The sequence below is a fragment of the Crinia signifera genome, chromosome 12, assembly GCF_055691185.1.
Source record: "Crinia signifera chromosome 12, ASM5569118v1, whole genome shotgun sequence".
NCBI classification, from domain to species: Eukaryota; Metazoa; Chordata; class Amphibia; order Anura; family Myobatrachidae; genus Crinia; species Crinia signifera.
The window spans coordinates 4,444,548-4,465,870 of NC_139228.1; the positions used below are offsets into that span (position 1 = coordinate 4,444,548).

The following is a 21,323-nucleotide window of genomic DNA, read 5'->3' on the forward strand; positions in this document are numbered from 1 at the left end:
TATATATATATATATATATATATATATACCACCTCGGCACAGTATATACCCCCCGGGGTACAGTATATATATATATATATATATATATATATATATATATATACATACCACCTCGGCACAGTATATACCCCCGGGGTACAGTATATAGAGTGTAGACCCCGGCACAGTATATACCCCCCGGGGTACAGTATATAGAGTGTAGACCCCAGCACAGTATATACCCCCGGGGTACAGTATATACAGGACGCCGCCGCTGAATCTCCCGGTTCCACCTTAAATTTACAGTAAACAAGCGCGGCAGCGTCAGTCAAGCAGCGCCCGCATGAAAGGAGCTCTGTGATTGGACCAATGAGGACCTAACGTATTGTAGCAGCTTCCTGATTGGCTGTATCCTCCAGAGATGCGACTGACGCGGACCTCGGCTTCACCTATTGTTGTAGCGGAGCAAAGAGACAAGTTCAGGAGAGGGAAGAGCTGAGGAGGCTGAGACTGGAGTCCCGGGGGGGTGACAGAGGCTGAGTCCCGGGGGTGACAGAGGCTGAGTCCCGGGGGGGTGACAGAGGCTGAGTCCCGGGGGGGTGACAGAGGCTGAGTCCCGGGGGGGTGACAGAGGCTGAGTCCCGGGGGGGGGGTGACAGAGGCTGAGTCCCGGGGGGGGTGACAGAGGCTGAGTCCCGGGCGGGTGACAGAGGCTGAGTCCCGGGGGTGACAGAGGCTGAGTCCCGGGGGTGACAGAGGCTGAGTCCCGGGGGTGACAGAGGCTGAGTCCCGGGGGGGTGACAGAGGCTGAGTCCCGGGGGGGTGACAGAGGCTGAGTCCCGGGGGGGTGACAGAGGCTGAGTCCCGGGGGGGTGACAGAGGCTGAGTCCCGGGGGGGTGACAGAGGCTGAGTCCCGGAGGGGGGGGGTTACAGAGGCTGAGTCCCGGGGGCACACTGAAGGCTGAGTCCCGGGGGGGTGACAGAGGCTGAGTCCCGGGGGGTGACAGAGGCTGAGTCCCGGGGGCAGACTGGAGGCTGAGTCCCGGGGGCAGACTGGAGGCTGAGTCCCGGGGGCAGACTGGAGGCTGAGTCCCGGGGGCAGACTGGAGGCTGAGTCCCGGGGGGGTGACAGAGGCTGAGTCCCGGGGGCAGACTGGAGGCTGAGTTCAGGGGGCAGACTGGAGGCTGAGTCCCGGGGGCAGACTGGAGGCTGAGTTCAGGGGGAAGCTGAGACTGGGGCAGAGTGAGAGTTGACACTGAGTTCTGGGGAGAAAGGAGAAGCTGAGTTTTGGGGAGACATTAGGCTGTGGGGAGGATAGAGGTGGCTGAGACAAGAGGAGAGAACTGAGGAGGTCAAGTGCGGGGAATATAACCAGGCAGGGGAGACAGCAGAGACTGAAGCCAGTAACCAGGGGGCTGAATCTAGAAGGGGGTGACAGGAGAGCCCGAGGCGTGGAAGGCCAAAGATGAGAGGCGCCATGTAGAATTAGAGTGACAGGCTCAGGGTACATCCTATAGACTGAGGGGGCACTGAACAGAGGAGTACAGGCTACACAGGTGCTGGGGCAGAAAGGTTAGGCGGTGTCTTGGGAGAGCCATACACCAGAAACAATGGTGGGAGTCTCAGAATCACAGCAGAGACAAGAGCACAGGACAGAGACTTAGCAGAGTGACACTCAGGACAGGGACACAGTAGAGTAATGCTCAGGACAGACAGGACTTGGAGGGAGTGTTCTGTGTAACAATGCTCTGGAACACTGGCTGTGGTAGCTGAGGGAGGGAAGCTGTCCGAAACGTGAGTACAGCATGATACATCTGTCACATTGGTCTATACTGCACCTGTACAAAAGTGTCAGCACCTCCTGCCCATCCTACATCTGTATCCACTCCTCTCCTGCCCCCCGAACACATCTGTATCCCCTCCGACCCCTCCCACATCTGTATCCACTCCTATCCTGCCCTCGCACATCTGTATCCCCTCCGACCCTCCCACATCTGTATTCACTCCTCTCCTGCCCCTCCCACATCTGTATCCCCTCCTCCCCTGCCTCTCACACATCTGTATCATCTCCTCTCCTGCCCGCCCCACATCTGTATCCACTCCTCTCCGGGCCCCCAACACATCTGTATCCCCTCCCACATCTGTATTCACTCCTCTCCTGCCCCTCGCACATCTGAATGCACTTTTCTCCTGTCCCTTCCACATCTGTATCCACTCCTCTCATGCCCGTCCCACATCTGTATCCACTCCTCTCATGCCCGTCCCACATCTGTATTAACTCCTCTTCTGCCCCTCCCACATCTGTATCCCCTCCTCTCCTGCCTCACACATCTGTATCATCTCCTCTCCTGCCTCTCACACATCTGTATCATCTCCTCTCCTGCCCGTCACACATCTATATCCACTCCTCTCCTGCCCCTCCCACATCTGTATCCCCTCCTCTCCTGCCTCTCACACATCTGTGTCATCTCCTCTCCTGCCCGTCCCACATCTGTATCATCTCCTCTCCTGCCTCTCACACATCTGTATCATCTCCTCTCCTGCCTCTCACACATCTGTATCATCTCCTCTCCTGCCCGTCCCACATCTGTATTCACTCCTCTCCTGCCTCTCACACATCTGTATCATCTCCTCTCCTGCCCCTCCCACATCTGTATTCACTCCTCTCCTGCCTCTCACACATCTGTATTCACTCCTCTTCTGCCCGTCCCACATCTATATCCACTCCTCTCCTGCCCCTCCCACATCTGTGTCATCTCCTCTCCTGCCCCTCCCACATCTATATTCACTCCTCTTCTGCCCCTCCCACATCTGTATCCCCTCCTCTTCTGCCTCTCACACATCTGTGTCATCTCCTCTCCTGCCCCTCCCACATCTATATTCACTCCTCTTCTGCCCCTCCCACATCTGTATCCCCTCCTCTTCTGCCTGACACATCTGTGTCATCTCCTCTCCTGCCCCTCCCACATCTATATTCACTCCTCTTCTGCCCCTCCCACATCTGTATCCCCTCCTCTCCTGCCTCTCACACATCTGTATCATCTCCTCTCCTGCCCGTCCCACATCTATATCCACTCCTCTCCTGCCCCTCCCACATCTATATTCACTCCTCTTCTGCCCCTCCCACATCTGTATCCCCTCCTCTTTTGCCTCTCACACATCTGTATCATCTCCTCTCCTGCCCGTCCCACATCTGTATTCACTCCTCTTCTGCCCCTCCCACATCTGTATCCCCTCCTCTCCTGCCTCTCACACATCTGTATCATCTCCTCTCCTGCCCGTCCCACATCTGTATCCACTCCCCTCATACCCGCCCCACATCTGTATTCACTCCTCTTCTGTCCCTCCCACATCTGTATCCCCTCCTCTCCTGCCTCTCACACATCTGTATCATCTCCTCTCCTGCCCGTCCCACATCTGTATCCACTCCTCTCCTGCCCCTCCCACATCTATATCCACTCCTCTTCTGCCCCTCCCACATCTGTATCCCCTCCTCTCCTGCCTCTCACACATCTGTGTCATCTCCTCTCCTGCCCGTCCCACATCTGTATCCACTCCTCTCCTGCCCCTCCCACATCTATATCCACTCCTCTCCTGCCTCTCACACATCTGTGTCATCTCCTCTCCTGCCCGTCCCACATCTGTATCCACTCCTCTCCTGCATCCCCTCCTCTCTCCTACCCCTACCACGTCTGCATCCCCTCCTCTCTCCTACCCCTACCACGTCTGCATCCCCTCTTCTACCCCTCCCACTTCTGCATCCCCTCATCTCTCCTACCCCTCCCACGTCTGCATCCCCTCCTCTCTCCTACCCCTCCCACGTCTGCATCCCCTCCTCTCTCCTACCTCTCCCACGTCTGCATCCCCTCCTCTCCTACCCCTCCCACATCTGCATCCCTTCCTTTCTCCTACCCCTCCCACGTCTGCATCCCCTCCTCTCACCTACCCCTACCACGTCTGCATCCCCTCCTCTCTCCTACCCCTCCCACGTCTGCATCCCCTCCTCTCTCCTACAACTCCCACATCTGCATCCCCTCCTCTCTCCTACCCCTCCCATGTCTGCATCCCCTCCTCTTTCCTTCCCCTCCCACGTCTGCATTCCCCCCTCTCTCCTACTCCTCCCACGTCTGCATCCCCTCCTCTCTCCTACCCCTCCCACGTCTGCATCCCCCCACTCCTACCCCTCTTACATCTTCATCACCTCCTCTCTCCTACCCCTCCCACGTCTGCATTCCCCCCTCTCTCCTACTCCTCCCATGTCTGCATCCCCCCACTCCTACCCCTCTTACATCTTCATCACCTCCTCTCTCCTACCCCTCCCACGTCTGCATTCCCCCTCTCTCCTACTCCTCCCATGTCTGCATCCCCCCTCTCCTACCCCTCTTACATCTTCATCACCTCCTCTCTCCTACCCCTCCCACGTCTGCATTCCCTCCTCTCTCCTACCCCTTCCACGTCTGCATTCCCTCCTCTCTCCTACTCCTCCCATGTCTGCATCCCCCCTCTCCTACCCCTCCCACATCTTCATCACCTCCTCTCTCCTACTCCTCCCATGTCTGCATCCCCCCACTCCTACCCCTCCCACATCTTCATCCCCTCCTCTCTCGTACCCCTCCCACATCTGCCTCCCCTGTCCCTTGCGTTCCTGTGTTAGTGCTGCTATCCTTACCCCTGTAGCTGTCTGTGTACAATGAGAGCTGTCAGCTTACTGGGATGTTATTATAGATGCGCTGCAGGGCTGGTTATAATGTAGTGCATTGTCTGGTAACGGCTTCCCTGGGTATATACAGACCCACCCCCGCAATAAATATTACACACGTGTCTGTGCCACTGAATTATGTAGAGGTGCCAGGAAGTGACCGGGCCCAGGTGATACAGGTGGTGTTGTGGAGAACGGTTTTACCTTTCATGGTTGTCATGAAGAATAAATGCTGTCTTGTAAGTTGCTCCTCGCATGCTGCCATATCTCTCAGCAGTAAATGAGTGTGTGCAAAGATATGCCACAGGACATGGCTCAGAGTGTCATGGCAGCCCCTTACCCCAATCTGGGTGTAACATGAGGTCTCTGTACTGAGGATTGGCATACAGACGTACCCACAGACACCTGCTATTTACTAACCAGACACGCAGATCCCATTCACTGTAGGGATCAGTGCTCCCTATTCCTTGCTGCAGCAGTGTATCAGCCATGCTTGTTACCCCTCAGCTGCAGGAAAGGGTTAAGTGTCTGGGGGTGATTGGGCTCACCTGAGGCTACTTGTGTCAGGGCTGGGCCCGCCTGCCCTCCTCTACCTCACTTGCTTTGTTTATTGTCATGTTGTGAGGACACTGCATGTGTCGCAGTGATGTCATATGTGTAATGCAACAGTGCCGCTCGCTAATGTCATACATGAGTCTAGACGTGCCGGCAGCCTGCCCTGATGAGGAGATATTTGGGGAAGGTCTCTCGGAAGGGGTAAGACTCGCGTGTGTGTGTATTGTGTGTCACTGTGTACACTATACTACGGCCTGTGTAGCAATACTTCTAATTATCCCCTGTTGTACATTGCCGATGGGAGTTGTAGTAGGGGAGGGGGGAGTAGTACTGCATTGTGTCATACGTCTCACCACTGGCCCCTGCTGTCTTATAATTACACAATGTGCACATTAGCTGACATTACTATATTCCTCATGGAGAATGAGCCCCACTACTAAGCCACTCGTAATGTAAGGGACAATAAACATTATTACTTATGCCGAAAATGGTGTCTCGGGATCAGAAACGGTCTTGGTGCTATGTGCTTGGGTATTAGCCATACTTGCCTACCTGACCCTCTCCATGAGGGAGAAAATGCTCTGTTCCTGGACTTCCCTAGTAATGTAGGATTGCCATCACCTGTGGGGAGCTAGGTAAAGGTGTTTCACCACAGGTGCTGGCAATCATACATTACCAGGGAAGTCCAGGAACAGAGCATTTTCTCCCTCATGGAGAGGGTCAGGTAGGCAAGTATGTGTATACAGAGCCCTAAGCAGTGGTGCTGGGATACAGGCCGGGCAGTGTATGGTATGTGTGTGCCAGGCCTGTGAGTAACACATGCAGTATATGCTCTGTGCTGGGTGTAAGCTGTGAGTGATGTATACAGACTCCTAGTCTGTGGTGCTGGGGTACAGGCCGGGCAGTGTGTAACACATGCAGTATATGCTGTGAGTGATGTATACAGACCCCCATGCTGTGGTGCTGGTGTACAGGCCGGGCCGTGTGTAACACATGCAGTATATGCTGTGAGTGATGTATACAGACCCCCAGGCTGTGGTGCTGGTGTACAGGCCGGGCAGTGTGTAACACATGCAGTATATGCTGTGAGTGATGTATACAGGCTGTGGTGCTGGGGTACAGGCCGGGCAGTGTGTAACACATGCAGTATATGCTGTGAGTGATGTATACAGACCCCCATGCTGTGGTGCTGGGGTACAGGCAGGGCAGTGTGTAACACATGCAGTATATGCTGTGAGTGATGTATACAGGCTGTGGTGCTGGGGTACAGGCCGGGCAGTGTGTAACACATGCAGTATATGCTGTGAGTGATGTATACAGACCCCCAGGCTGTGGTGCTGGTGTACAGGCCGGGCAGTGTGTAACACATGCAGTATATGCTGTGAGTGATGTATACAGGCTGTGGTGCTGGGGTAAAGGCCGGGCAGTGTGTAACACATGCAGTATATGCTGTGAGTGATGTATACAGACCCCCAGGCTGTGGTGCTGGTGTACAGGCCGGGCAGTGCGTAACACATGCAGTATATATGCTGTGAGTGATGTATACAGACCCCTAGGCTGTGGTGCTGGGGTACAGGCCGGGCAGTGTGTAACATATGCTGTGAGTGATGTATACAGACCCCCATGCTGTGGTGCTGGGGTACAGGCCGTGCAGTGTGTAACACATGCAGTATATGCTGTGAGTGATGTATACAGACCCCCAGGCTGTGGTGCTGGGGTACAGGCCGGGCAGTGTGTAACACATGCAGAATATGCTGTAAGTGATGTATACAGACCCACAGGCTGTGGTGCTGGGGTACAGGCCGGGCAGTGTGTAACACATGCAGTATATGCTGTGAGTGATGTATACAGACCCCCAGGCTGTGGTGCTGGGGTACAGGCCGGGCAGTGTGTAACACATGCAGTGTATGCTGTGAGTGATGCATACAGACCCCTAGGCTGTGGTACAGGCCGGGCAGTGTGTAACACATGCAGTATATGCTGTGAGTGATGTATACAGGCTGTGGTGCTGGGGTACAGGCCGGGCAGTGTGTAACACATGCAGTATATGCTGTGAGTGATGTATACAGACCCCTAGGCTGTGGTGCTGGGGTACAGGCCGGGCAGTGTGTAACATATGCTGTGAGTGATGTATACAGACCCCCATGCTGTGGTGCTGGGGTACAGGCCGGGCAGTGTGTAACACATGCAGTATATGCTGTGAGTGATGTATACAGACCCCTAGGCTGTGGTGCTGGGGTACAGGCAGGGCAGTGTGTAACACAAGCAGTATATGCTGTGAGTGATGTATACAGACCCCCAGGCTGTGGTGCTGGGGTACAGGCCGGGCAGTGTGTAACACATGCAGTATATGCTGTGAGTGATGTATACAGACCCCAGGCTGTGGTGCTGGGGTACAGGCCGGGCAGTGTGTAACACATGCAGTATATGCTGTGAGTGATGTATACAGACCCCCAGGCTGTGGTGCTGGGGTACAGGCCGGGCAGTGTGTAACACATGCAGTGTATGCTGTGAGTGATGTATACAGACCCCTAGGCTGTGGTACAGGCCGGGCAGTGTGTAACACATGCAGTATATGCTGTGAGTGATGTATACAGGCTGCGGTGCTGGGGTACAGGTCGGGCACTGTGTAACACATGCAGTATATGCTGTGAGTGATGTATACAGGCTGTGGTGCTGGGGTACAGGCCGGGCAGTGTGTAACACATGCAGTATATGCTGTGAGTGATGTATACAGACCCCCAGGCTGTGGTGCTGGGGTACAGGCAGGGCAGTGTGTAACACAAGCAGTATATGCTGTGAGTGATGTATACAGACCCCCAGGCTGTGGTACAGGCCGGGCAGTGTGTAACACATGCAGTATATGCTGTGAGTGATGTATACAGACCCCCAGGCTGTGGTGCTGGGGTACAGGCCGGGCAGTGTGTAACACATGCAGTATATGCTGTGAGTGATGTATACAGACCCCCAGGCTGTGGTGCTGGGGTACAGGCCGGGCAGTGTGTAACACATGCAGTATATGCTGTGAGTGATGTATACAGACCCCCAGGCTGTGGTGCTGGGGTACAGGCCGGGCAGTGTGTAACACATGCAGTATATGCTGTGAGTGATGTATACAGACCCCCAGGCTGTGGTGCTGGGGTAAAGGCCGGGCAGTGTGTAACGCATGCAGTGTATGCTCTGAGTGATGTATACAGGCTGTGGTGCTGGGGTACAGGCCGGGCAGTGTGTAACACATGCAGTATATGCTGTGAGTGATGTATACAGACCCCCAGGCTGTGGTGCTGGGGTAAAGGCCGGGCAGTGTGTAACGCATGCAGTGTATGCTCTGAGTGATGTATACAGGCTGTGGTGCTGGGGTACAGGCCGGGCAGTGTGTAACACATGCAGTATATGCTGTGAGTGATGTATACAGACCCCCAGGCTGTGGTGCTGGGGTACAGGCCGGGCAGTGTGTAACACATGCAGTGTATGCTGTGAGTGATGTATACAGACCCCCAGGCTGTGGTGCTGGGGTACAGGCCGGGCAGTGTGTAACACATGCAGTATATGCTCTGAGTGATGTATACAGGCTGTGGTGCTGGGGTACAGGCCGGGCAGTGTGTAACACATGCAGTATATGCTGTGAGTGATGTATACAGACCCCCAGGCTGTGGTGCTGGGGTACAGGCCGGGCAGTGTGTAACACATGCAGTATATGCTGTGAGTGATGTATACAGACCCCTAGGCTGTGGTGCTGGGGTACAGGCCGGGCAGTGTGTAACACATGCAGTGTATGCTGTGAGTGATGTATACAGACCCCCAGGCTGTGGTGCTGGGGTACAGGCTGGGCAGTGTGGAACACATGCAGTATATGCTGTGAGTGATGTATACAGACCCCCAGGCTGTGGTGCTGGGGTACAGGCCGGGCAGTGTGTAACACATGCAGTATATGCTGTGAGTGATGTATACAGACCCCTAGGCTGTGGTGCTGGGGTACAGGCCGGGCAGTGTGTAACACATGCAGTGTATCCTGTGAGTGATGTATACAGACCCCCAGGCTGTGGTGCTGGGGTACAGGCCGGGCAGTGTGTAACACATGCAGTATATGCTGTGATTGATGTATACAGACCCCCAGGCTGTGGTGCTGGGGTACAGGCCGGGCAGTGTGTAACACATGCAGTATATGCTGTGATTGATGTATACAGACCCCTAGGCTGTGGTGCTGGGGTACAGGCCGGGCAGTGTGTAACATATGCTGTGAGTGATGTATACAGACCCCCAGGCTGTGGTGCTGGGGTACAGGCCGGGCAGTGTGTAACACATGCAGTATATGCTGTGAGTGATGTATACAGACCCCCAGGCTGTGGTACAGGCCGGGCAGTGTGTAACACATGCAGTATATGCTGTGAGTGATGTATACAGACCCCCCCAGGCTGTGGTGCTGGGGTACAGGCCGGGCAGTGTGTAACACATGCAGTATATGCTGTGAGTGATGTATACAGACCCCCAGGCTGTGGTGCTGGGGTACAGGCCGGGCAGTGTGTAACACATGCAGTATATGCTGTGAGTGATGTATACAGACCCCTAGGCTGTGGTGCTGGGGTACAGGCGGGCAGTGTGTAACACATGCAGTATATGCTGTGATTGATGTATACAGACCCCCAGGCTGTGGTGCTGGGGTACAGGCCGGGCAGTGTGTAACATATGCTGTGAGTGATGTATACAGACCCCCAGGCTGTGGTGCTGGGGTACAGGCCGGGCAGTGTGTAACATATGCTGTGAGTGATGTATACAGACCCCAGGCTGTGGTGCTGAGGTACAGGCCGGGCAGTGTGTAACATATGCTGTGAGTGATGTATACAGACCCCCAGGCTGTGGTGCAGGCCGGGCAGTGTGTAACACATGCAGTGTATGCTGTGAGTGATGTATACAGACCCCCAGGCTGTGGTGCTGGGGTACAGGCCGGGCAGTGTGTAACACATGCAGTGTATGCTGTGAGTGATGTATACAGACCCCCAGGCTGTGGTGCTGGGGTACAGGCCGGGCAGTGTGTAACACATGCAGTGTATGCTGTGAGTGATGTATACAGACCCCCAGGCTGTGGTGCTGGGGTACAGGCCGGGCAGTGTGTAACACATGCAGTATATGCTGTGAGTGATGTATACAGACCCCTAGGCTGCGGTGCTGGGGTACAGGCCGGGCAGTGTGTAACACATGCAGTATATGCTGTGAGTGATGTATACAGACCCCCAGGCTGTGGTGCTGGGGTACAGGCTGGGCAGTGTGTAACATATGCTGTGAGTGATGTATACAGACCCCCAGGCTGTGGTGCTGGGGTACAGGCCGGGCAGTGTGTAACACATGCAGTATATGCTGTGAGTGATGTATACAGACCCCCAGGCTGTGGTGCTGGGGTACAGGCCGGGCAGTGTGTAACACATGCAGTATATGCTGTGAGTGATGTATACAGACCCCCAGGCTGTGGTGCTGGGGTACAGGCCGGGCAGTGTGTAACACATGCAGTATATGCTGTGATTGATGTATACAGACCCCTAGTCTGTGGTGCTGGGGTACAGGCCGGGCAGTGTGTAACACATGCAGTATATGCTGTGAGTGATGTATACAGACCCCCAGGCTGTGGTGCTGGGGTACAGGCCGGGCAGTGTGTAACATATGCTGTGAGTGATGTATACAGACCCCCAGGCTGCGGTGCTGGGGTACAGGCCGGGCAGTGTGTAACACATGCAGTATATGCTGTGAGTGATGTATACAGACCCCCAGGCTGTGGTGCTGGGGTACAGGCTGGGCAGTGTGTAACACATGCAGTATATGCTGTGAGTGATGTATACAGACCCCCAGGCTGTGGTGCTGGGGTACAGGCCGGGCAGTGTGTAACACATGCAGTATATGCTGTGAGTGATGTATACAGACCCCCAGGCTGTGGTGCTGGGGTACAGGCCGGGCAGTGTGTAACACATGCAGTATATGCTGTGAGTGATGTATACAGACCCCCAGGCTGTGGTGCTGGGGTACAGGCCGGGCAGTGTGTAACACATGCAGTATATGCTGTGATTGATGTATACAGACCCCTAGTCTGTGGTGCTGGGGTACAGGCCGGGCAGTGTGTAACACATGCAGTATATGCTGTGAGTGATGTATACAGACCCCCAGGCTGTGGTGCTGGGGTACAGGCCGGGCAGTGTGTAACATATGCTGTGAGTGATGTATACAGACCCCCAGGCTGTGGTGCTGGGGTACAGGCCGGGCAGTGTGTAACACATGCAGTATATGCTGTGAGTGATGTATACAGGCTGTGGTGCTGGGGTACAGGCCGGGCAGTGTGTAACACATGCAGTATATGCTGTGAGTGATGTATACAGGCTGTGGTGCTGGGGTACAGGCCGGGCAGTGTGTAACACATGCAGTATATGCTGTGAGTGATGTATACAGGCTGTGGTGCTGGGGTACAGGCCGGGCAGTGTGTAACACATGCAGTATATGCTGTGAGTGATGTATACAGACCCCTAGGCTGGGGTACAGGCCGGGCAGTGTGTAACACATGCAGTATATGCTGTGAGTGATGTATACAGACCCCTAGGCTGTGGTGCTGGGGTACAGGCCGGGCAGTGTGTAACACATGCAGTATATGCTGTGAGTGATGTATACAGGCTGTGGTGCTGGGGTACAGGCCGGGCAGTGTGTAACACATGCAGTATATGCTGTGAGTGATGTATACAGACCCCCCAGGCTGTGGTGCTGGGGTACAGGCCGGGCAGTGTGTAACACATGCAGTACATGAGTCCCTGGTTTGTGTGCGTGGTCCTCGTCCCTCTGTCACGTTATTACACAGTACCGCTCATAGCACATTCCTCTGACCCCCATCCCCCTCCTCGGCAAGAGAAAACATGCATTAAAAATAATAAATAAAAGGGGGGTTGGGGGCAGAAGAGGAGCCTCCATGTGCCGCACAGAGCACACATATCCGGGACACTCGGCTGTATATGGTAAGTGCCTGGGACCAGATCCCCAGCAATACTGTAACTGTAGTGTGAGCTGCTTATATACTTCTTGTGCTGTTAGAGTGTAAGCTTCTGGGGCTTGTTCCAGACCGGATATTACGCGCTGTGCTGAATTGTGTTGTCTCCTTGGCATTTCCTCATGTCCCCAGCTGTGTCTCTTCACCCCCCCTCTCCCCACCCCCATACAGCCTCTGCGTCACCTAGCATATGGTGGGCTGAGCCAGAGTACACGAGCATGCAGAGTCTAGTGTCCTCACTGAGGCATGAGGTGTAAGTACCTCATGCCTCAGTGACATAGCAGCCTCACTGATGCATTTTGGGGGATGTCTGTTGCCGGCCTGGCTTCTGTCATAATGACATTCTTGCCCTACATGCCGAGTTGACTGTAAGCTCTTTGGTCTGTTGCTGGTTGGGAAGTGTGTGTGCTGGGTGACTCACTGGGAAAGCATCCATCTGCTCCCTGCAGTGCAGCGCCCCCGGCATCTGTGTGTGTGTGTTGTGGGGTCAGCACTGTGTATGATGGTCCTGGTTCCTAACTGTGCGTTTGTTGCAGGCAATCCCCGCCATGTCACTCACCCCCCCCAACAGTAACGATGCCTGCCTGAGTATCGTGCACAGTCTGATGTGCCATCGGCAGGGGGGGGAGAATGAGGGCTTCGCCAAGCGAGCCATCGAGAGTTTGGTGAAGAAGCTGAAGGAGAAGAAGGACGAGCTGGACTCTCTCATCACCGCTATCACCACCAATGGTGTGCACCCCAGCAAGTGCGTTACCATCCAGCGCACACTGGACGGGCGGCTGCAGGTATGGGCTGTGTGTGTGTCTGCAGCACAATGGTCTGCTCCGTTCTAGCCGGTGTCTCTCTCCTGTGGATGGGAGAGGCTGTGTGTGTGTGTCTCTCTCATCTCTCTCTCTCTCCTCTGATTACTAACTGTCTCTCTTTCTGAACATCTGGAGTCCCGCCTCCCTTCACCCACCTGTCTAGCACTCTCTCTGCTTGTGCAGCGCTCATCCTGCCTGTCCTTGCTTACTCTTACCCCTCTTCTTTTCTCTCCCCCCCCCCTCTTCTTTTCTCCCCCCCCCCCCCTCTTCTCCCCCCCCCCCTCTTCTTTTCTCCTCTTCCTCCCCCCTCTCTTCCTCCCCCCTCTTCCTTTCCCCCTCCCCCCCTCTTCCTTTCCCCCTCCCCCTCTTCCTTTCCCCCTCCCCCCCCTCTTCTTTCCCCCCTCCCCCCCCTCTTCCTTTCCCCCCTCCCCCCTCTTCCTTTCCCCCCTCTCCCCCTCTTCCTTTCCCCCCTCCTCCCCCCCTCTTCCTTTCCCCCTCCCCCCCTCTTCCTCCCCCCCCCTCTTCCTCCCCCCCCCTCTTCCTCCCCCCCCCTCTTCCTCCCCCCCCTCTTCCCCCCCCCCCTCTTTCTCCCCCCCCCTCTTTCTTCTCCCCCCCCCTCTTTCTTCTCCCCCCCCCTCTTTCTTCTCTCCCCCCCCCCCTCTTTCATCTCCCCCCCCCCCCCTCTTTCATCTCCCCCCCCTCTTTCTTCTCCCCCCCCCCCTCTTTCTTCTCTCCTCCCCCCCCCCCCTCTTTCTTCTCTCCTCCCCCCCCCCTCTTTCTTCCCCCCCCCCCCCCCCCCCGCACCCCCTTGCTGTAGCAGCCTCCTCCTCTGTAATTAGAGTCTGCATTGCTGAGCTGATGAGTCACTGTCTGTCTGGCAGGAGGAGGAGGATGTTTTGTCTGTGCAGATCCTGCTAGGAGGAAGCGTGTGGCGGGAGAGGCTGGGGCTGAGCCGCATGTATCATGTAAACAGAGCAGAGCCCTAGCTCTCACTGTGCATCCCCCCCAGTCCCTAATCTCTGATCCTGCAAGTGGGGTATTGCTTACACCCCTGTCATTCCATCATGTACCAAAATGTCTGCTTATATTCCCCTCATACGCTTACCTAGGTTGTGTCCTTGGTGGGCATGAGGGATGCTGATAGCTGCAGCACACTTGCCACCACTCCATGCCTGCCTTAGTCAGCCTGGCATCTCCATTGCTTTTGCCCGTAGCTGCCTGTATAAATGCCAGGGATTTGCAGCCCTTGCCTCGTGTATGCTGTTCTATGCCTTGCATGCACCTCCGCTGTCACAGGTAGAGACCTATGACATCACAGCTGCCATGCTGTTTTCATGTTCCCCAGATGATCCAAGCTGAATACAGGAAGTGACATCACTGGACTTCCTGTACATATGGTAGTGACTGCTGATATGGGAGGGCTGAATGAATGAATGTAGCCTGTGAAAGCTGCGCCCTCAGAAGCAGAACCCCATCCTGCTCCGTACCCAGGCGGCCTGTAACTTGGACTGTTTTCCCTCCTGTAGGTGGCTGGCAGGAAAGGCTTTCCGCATGTCATCTATGCCCGCTTATGGCGCTGGCCAGATCTGCACAAGAACGAGCTGAAACACGTGAAGTTCTGCCAGTACGCGTTTGATCTGAAGTACGACAGTGTATGCGTAAACCCGTACCACTACGAGAGAGTGGTGTCTCCAGGCATCGGTAAGTCCTGGGCTCCTCCGGGAGCGGGAGTGCTGGGAAGTGCATGTATACTGAATTGTGTCTTTGTTATATTGCAGGGCTGAGTATCCCCAGCTCAGGTGAGTGAGAGTCTCCAGCCTATCTCGCTCTCTCCATGGTCCTCTACTCCTCACTACACCTCCAACTCTTCTCTCCAATTGTTTCTTAGGATTTTCTCTTCCTTTTGTAGCCACGCCTTGCCGCTCGGTGAAGGAGGAGTTTACAAATGACTGCGAGATGGAAGCCCCCCTCTGCCTCTCTACGTCCCAAGAACTCCAACCACCCATTAAACGTGCGCCCCTACCTCAAATGCCCCCTTCAGACACCTACAGGCAGCCTTTACCTCCTCTCACCTTGCCCAAAAGCCCTCAGACGGCCATCGGCATGTACCCTAATATACCCATTTCACCCTCTGGTAAGATTGCTTTTCACTATCCTCTGCCATAGCTTGACAGCGTAGGGATCAGCTTTGTACACAGACATAGGGCCTTATTCTGATCTGAGCTCAGTACAAATTTGTTCTTAAAATGGGCAAAACCATGTGCACTGCAGGTGTGGCAGATGTAACCTGTGCAAAGAGAATTAAATTTGGGTGGGGTGTGCTGAAACTGAAATCTAAATTGCAGTGTAAAAATAATGCAGCCAGTATTTACCCTGCACAGAAACAAAATAACTCACACAAATCTAACTCTCTCTATACATGTTACGTCTGCCCCACCTGTAGTGCACATGGTTTTGCCCATTTTAAGAACAAATTTGTACTGCGATCAGATCAGAATAAGGCCCAGAGTGATATCACCATATACATCACTGGTCATGCTGGTTAGAGAGGTGCTGTCACTGGTATGACCTCTTACAGAGTACATGGATCTGGGAAGGAGAGTTAGGTGACGTCACTGGTATGACATCATAGGGATCTGGGAAAGAGAGTTAGATGCTGTCACTGGTATGACCTCTTACAGAGTACTGGGATGTGTGGGAGGAGAGTTGGAGAGGTGCTGTCACTGGTATGACATCCTACAGAGTACAGGAATGTGTGGGAGGAGAGTTCAAGAGGCGCTGTCACTGGTATGACATCATACAGAGTACAGGGATGTGTGGGAGGAGAGTTAGGTGCTGTCACTGGTATGAAATCATACAGAGTACAGGGATGCGAGTTGGAGAGGTGCTGTCACTGTATGACATCATACAGAATACAGGGATGTGTGGGAGGAGAGTTGGAGAGGTGCTGTCACTGTATGACATCATACAGAGTACAGGGATGTGTGGGAGTAGAGTTGGAGATGTGCTGTCACTGGTATGACATCATACAGAGTACAGGACATCATACAGAGTACAGGAATGTGTGGGAGGTGAGTTCAAGAGGCGCTGTCACTGGTATGACATCATACAGAGTACCGGGATGTGTGGGAGGAGAGTTGGAGAGGTGCTGTCACTGTATGACATCATACAGAATACAGGGATGTGTGGGAGGAGAGTTGGAGAGGTGCTGTCACTGGTATGACATCATACAGATTTCAGGGATGTGTGGGAGGAGAGCTGAAGAGGTGCTGTCACTGTATGACATCATACAGAGTACAGGGATGTGTGGAAAGAGAGTTAGGTGCTGTCACTGGTATGACATCTTACAGAGTACAGGGATGTGTGGGAGGAGAGTTGGGGAGGTGCTGTCACTGGGATGACATCATACAGAGTACAGGGATGTGTGGGAGGAGAGTTAGGTGCTGTCACTGGTATGACATCATACAGAGTACAGGGATGTGTGGGAGGAGAGTTGGAGAGGTGTTGTCAATGGTATGACCTCATACAGAGTACAGGGATGAGAGTTGGAGATGTGCTGTCACTGGTATGACATCATACAGAGTACCGGGATGTGTGGGAGGAGAGTTGGAGAGGTGCTGTCACTGTATGACATCATACAGAATACAGGGATGTGTGGGAGGAGAGTTGGAGAGGTGCTGTCACTGGTATGACATCATACAGATTACAGGGATGTGTGGGAGGAGAGCTGAAGAGGTGCTGTCACTGTATGACATCATACAGAGTACAGGGATGTGTGGGAGGAGAGGTGCTGTCACTGTTATGACACCATACTGAGTACAGGGGTGTGTGGGAGGAGAGTTGGAGAGGTGCTGTCACTGGTATGACATCATACAGAGTACAGGGATATGTGGGAGGAGAGGTGCTGTCACTGTTATGACACCATACGGAGTACAGGGGGGTGTGGGAGGAGAGTTGGAGAGGTGCTGTCACTGGTATGACATCATACAGAGTACAAGGATGTGTCTCTTGTCGCACTGTGCCAGCAGTATATAACATGCAGCTAGATGTGGGATTGTATGGTGCAGCAGTGATTAGGCTGATGAGTCTCCTTGTGTCACAGTGGCTTCCAGCTGTCCTCTCGCCCATGGAGAAGGTCTCCTATCAATCGCTCCTCCTCCTCAGCAGCAGATGGTATCCACTCCTCCACCGTCCACACCAAACCAAAGCTCACAGAGCAACGGGTACTCCTCGTCCCCCAAGCAGCCCTACCACAGTAAGTGTTCCCTTATATACTGTAGAGTGGTCTGTGTGAGACCTGCTGAGCATTCTTGGGTTTTACCAAATGTCTCCTTTTTCCTTTTTCCTCCTCTACAGCTACCTGGACGGGGAACAGCACAGCGGCGTATACCCCCAGCCCGGTGCCCCAGCCCAATGGGAGAGGAAGTCAGCAGCCTCCGCTGCATCACCAAAACCAGTACTGTACGTCTTATTGCCCCACAGTCTGTAATGTAGCTCTGCTCCGAGACTGCCTGTCTCCATCCTCTCATCTCTGTCCTTGTAGGGTCTCTCCATCAGAGCTCACCCCAGTTCCAGCACCCTGTATCCAATCACCCAGGTACGTTCTCTCTGCCAGAGCTTGGGACACATCTTTCTATCTCTGTTCAGCCATCTTTAAATCTGGCGGTTCTCTTTGGCAGGGCCTGAGTTCTGGTGTTCTGTTGCGTACTTTGAGATGGACGTCCAGGTCGGAGAGATATTCAAAGTGCCGTCTAACTGCCCGGTGGTGACGGTGGATGGATATGTGGACCCCTCCGGTGGTGACCGGTTCTGCCTGGGGCAGCTGTCCAACGTGCATCGCACAGACACCAGTGAGCGAGCCAGGTGAGACGGTGCTGCTGCAGTGCATGCTGGGTACTGGGTGGTGCTAGGGAGTGAACGCAAGGATGTCTCTGCATTTGGGTGATCGCTGGCTCCTTCTTTCCAGGCTGCATATCGGGAAGGGCGTTCAGCTGGAGTGCCGCGGAGAGGGTGACGTCTGGATGAAGTGTCTCAGTGACCACGCCGTCTTTGTACAGAGCTACTATCTGGATAGAGAAGCCGGCCGAGCGCCAGGGGACGCTGTGCATAAAATATACCCTGGGGCGTATATTAAAGTGAGTCCTTGACCCAAACTATTGTAATCCACCTTCCTTTCCCTTACCCCATTTACTTCTGCACTTCATCCCCAGTGCCAGTTTCCATTAATCGCACCTTACTCTTGTAGTAATATTTGCCGTATACTCTTTAACCCTATTCTATTGAACAGGTAGAGTATATACTGCAGAGTAACTCTCCATGGAGGAGAAACGGGAATAGTACAAATACCGTACATAGGGCCTGATATAGGTCTGACCGCTAATGTCAGGCTTTACAGGAGAATGATACTGTCGCCATTCACACTTGCGCGGGTGCAATAATAGGGTACACATGCGCTGTCGGCCAGTAACTCTGGGGAGCAGTCCGTCTGTTGTCCGGGATTTAAGCCAATTACAAATGATTTTGTGCTCCTAATCTTTGCTTGTTTTTCGCTGGATTTGAGAACTCTTGGATTAGCGATCCAGTCTGAATGGGGCCGATAGATCCCAGTGATGAGAGAGTCGTTTCCTTAATACACCATTTTCTTTCTTTTATTTTTGTACGTTCTTAGCTTTTCTTTAACGGGCCTCCGTATTGTCAGGTGAATATTCATTTGTATATTAAGTTTTCCATTTATTTATTTGTATAGGTGTTTGACCTGCGGCAGTGTCACCGCCAGATGCAGCAGCAAGCAGCTACAGCCACCGCAGCAGCGGCGGCACAAGCGGCGGCAGTGGCCGGCAACATCCCTGGTCCCGGATCTGTGGGCGGCATCGCGCCCGCTGTCAGTGAGTAGAGGGTGTTTGCGGGTGAGTCGCCATACGGCGCAGTGTACAAGCCTAACGTTGGGTTTTCCTTTATCAGGTCTGTCGGCGGCAGCAGGCATTGGTGTCGATGATCTGCGTCGCCTGTGCATCCTTCGGCTCAGTTTCGTCAAGGGCTGGGGCCCAGATTATCCCCGGCAGAGCATCAAGCAGACCCCGTGTTGGATAGAGGTTCACCTCCACCGGGCCCTGCAGCTTCTGGATGAGGTCCTGCATACGTTGCCAATGGCAGATCCTAATTCGGTGAACTAGCGCTGGCCATGGAGGGGTGACATGTAAGCCATATGCTGCAAAGGGGCTTACCTGTGCCAAAGTGATACTTGTGGAGGAGTACAGCCGGGGAGTATGGATGGTGCACTGGGCCGTAATACCGGCAGCAAGCTCTGGAACAGCTTTGGAAATGATGACGGACTTCATATTTGCACAGACTTGATGCGTGGTACGTGTCCTGTATCTGGTCGCTGCATGGTGCGTGCTACGTGTCCTGTATCTGGTCACTGCATGATGCGTGCTACGTGTCCTGTATCTGGTCACTGCACGTGTGTTGGCAGAACGAGAGACGCTGGCTACATTACCAATAGGAGGAACCACTTTCTGGCCAGAACCCGCAAAGACTTCTCGCCTCTGGTGGGGACAATCTTCTATGAGGAACATTTACATTTTGCTTTCTATGCCGTTCAGACTGTTTTGTGGCTACCTCAGTTGCGGTCTCTCCCTGCCTATTCCTCTACGGACAGTCTTTTTAGTTGGTGTAAGGGGGAGGTGCAGCTGTTCTTTTCCGCCTCTTAAATTTTATTTTGTCAGTTTTACAGGGGGGGTTGGGGAGGGGGGGAGGACTGTGTCTTATCGTATAGATTATTGAAAGGCCAAAAATGAAAAAAAGCAACCAAATATTGTAAAGACTGAGTGAGTATGCAGCGAGGAGACGTCTGTTTTTTTTATATAAAGAGATTTCCACGTACATACTAACATATCGTAAATAAACTATTTATGTACAATTGCTTACAGATCGGCGGTTCCGTTACCGTGTGTGTGCGCGTGTGTCGGTTGTGAGGAAGGGGCATAAAGATATAAGAGCGGTGTAACCGTCCCCTGTGAGAGAAGGTAGAGCCACCAATGTATGCAGCCCCTGGGACTATAGCAGTTGTGTCAGCCATACAGAGGACAGAGCGCAGGGCTCCGTGTACAATAACCAGTTTTACTTCTAGGCAGCAAAGCTATACAACAATGGGGTAAAAATTGACGTTTCGCTGGCTTTTTCATGAAGCATTCTTTCTGCAATGCTATGCATGGGAAGCCGTCTGGCAGTGTGGAGTAGTTGGTACCTGCACTTCTCTGCTGTACGTGCGAGCAGTGGTGGGATATATACGCTTAAGATAGAGCAGGAGATGCGATGCTTGCAGTCTGTATAGTGTGTTCTCTCCTGAGCGGGATTGGAACATGGGTTAGATGTACGAAGCCTGGAGCCAGGGAAAGAGCAGCAGACTGCGGTGCAGCAGGAGCTGAGACCAGACCCCTGCAGCTGACGGGATCTATGGGCGCGATGCTTGCAGTCTGTATAGTCTGTATAGTATGTTCTCTCCTGAGCGGGATCGGAACATGAGTTAGATGTATGCAGCCTGGAGCCAGGGAAAGAGCAGCAGGAGCTGAGACCAGACCCCTGCAGCTGACGGGATCTATGGGCGCGATGCTTGCAGTCTGTATAGTCTGTATAGTATGTTCTCTCCTGAGCGGGATCGGAACATGAGTTAGATGTACGAAGCCTGGAGCCAGGGAAAGAGCAGCAGGAGCTGAGACCAGACACCTGCAGCTGACGGGATCTATGGGTGCAATGCTTGCAGTCTGTATAGTGTGTTCTCTCCTGAGCGGGATCGGAACATGGGTAAGATGTATGCAGCATGGAGCCAGGGAAAGAGCAGCAGACTGCGGTGCAGCAGGAGCTGAGACCAGACACCTGCAGCTGACGGGATCTATGGGCGCGATGCTTGCAGTCTGTATAGTGTGTTCCCTCCTGAGCGGGATCGGAACATGGGTTAGATGTACGAAGCCTGGAGCCAGGGAAAGAGCAGCAGACTGCGGTGCAGCAGGAGCTGAGACCAGACACCTGCAGCTGACGGGATCTATGGGCACAATGCTTGCAGTCTGTATAGTGTGTTCTCTCCTGAGCGGGATCGGAATATCGGTTAGATGTATGCAGCCTGGAGCCAGGGAAGAAGTTGCCTTTTATCAAATGCATTCTTTAAAACGATAGCCAGCAGCTGATTGGTTGCCGTGAGCAATGTCTTCACTCGTATCACTGCTTCATACATCTACCCCCATGTTCTCTTACACCGGATGTGTACTTAC

At 53.8% G+C, this 21,323-nt stretch overlaps 1 protein-coding gene across 5 annotated transcripts; it reads left to right on the forward strand.

Annotated features, from left to right (window-relative positions):
* The first annotated feature begins 921 nt into the window (after positions 1-921).
* On the forward strand, positions 922-19,984 carry LOC146049882 (SMAD family member 4-like). Of its 5 annotated transcripts, XM_083166537.1 has the most exons (13): positions 7,776-7,852; positions 11,985-12,221; positions 12,790-13,038; positions 14,583-14,757; positions 14,835-14,855; positions 14,945-15,190; positions 17,159-17,311; positions 17,413-17,517; positions 17,600-17,653; positions 17,736-17,919; positions 18,023-18,191; positions 18,803-18,941; positions 19,018-19,984. In XM_083166537.1, exons 2-13 carry the CDS (start codon positions 12,219-12,221, stop codon positions 19,227-19,229), a joined length of 1,710 nt encoding a protein of 569 aa, XP_083022663.1. In that variant the 5' UTR covers positions 7,776-7,852; positions 11,985-12,218; the 3' UTR covers positions 19,230-19,984. The 5 variants fall into 5 exon arrangements, with proteins under 5 accessions (XP_083022664.1, XP_083022661.1, XP_083022662.1 ...); XM_083166538.1 differs by lacking the exons at positions 7,776-7,852; positions 11,985-12,221 and adding an exon at positions 922-1,775; XM_083166535.1 differs by lacking the exons at positions 7,776-7,852; positions 11,985-12,221 and adding an exon at positions 4,679-5,436.
* The last annotated feature ends 1,339 nt before the right edge of the window (positions 19,985-21,323 follow it).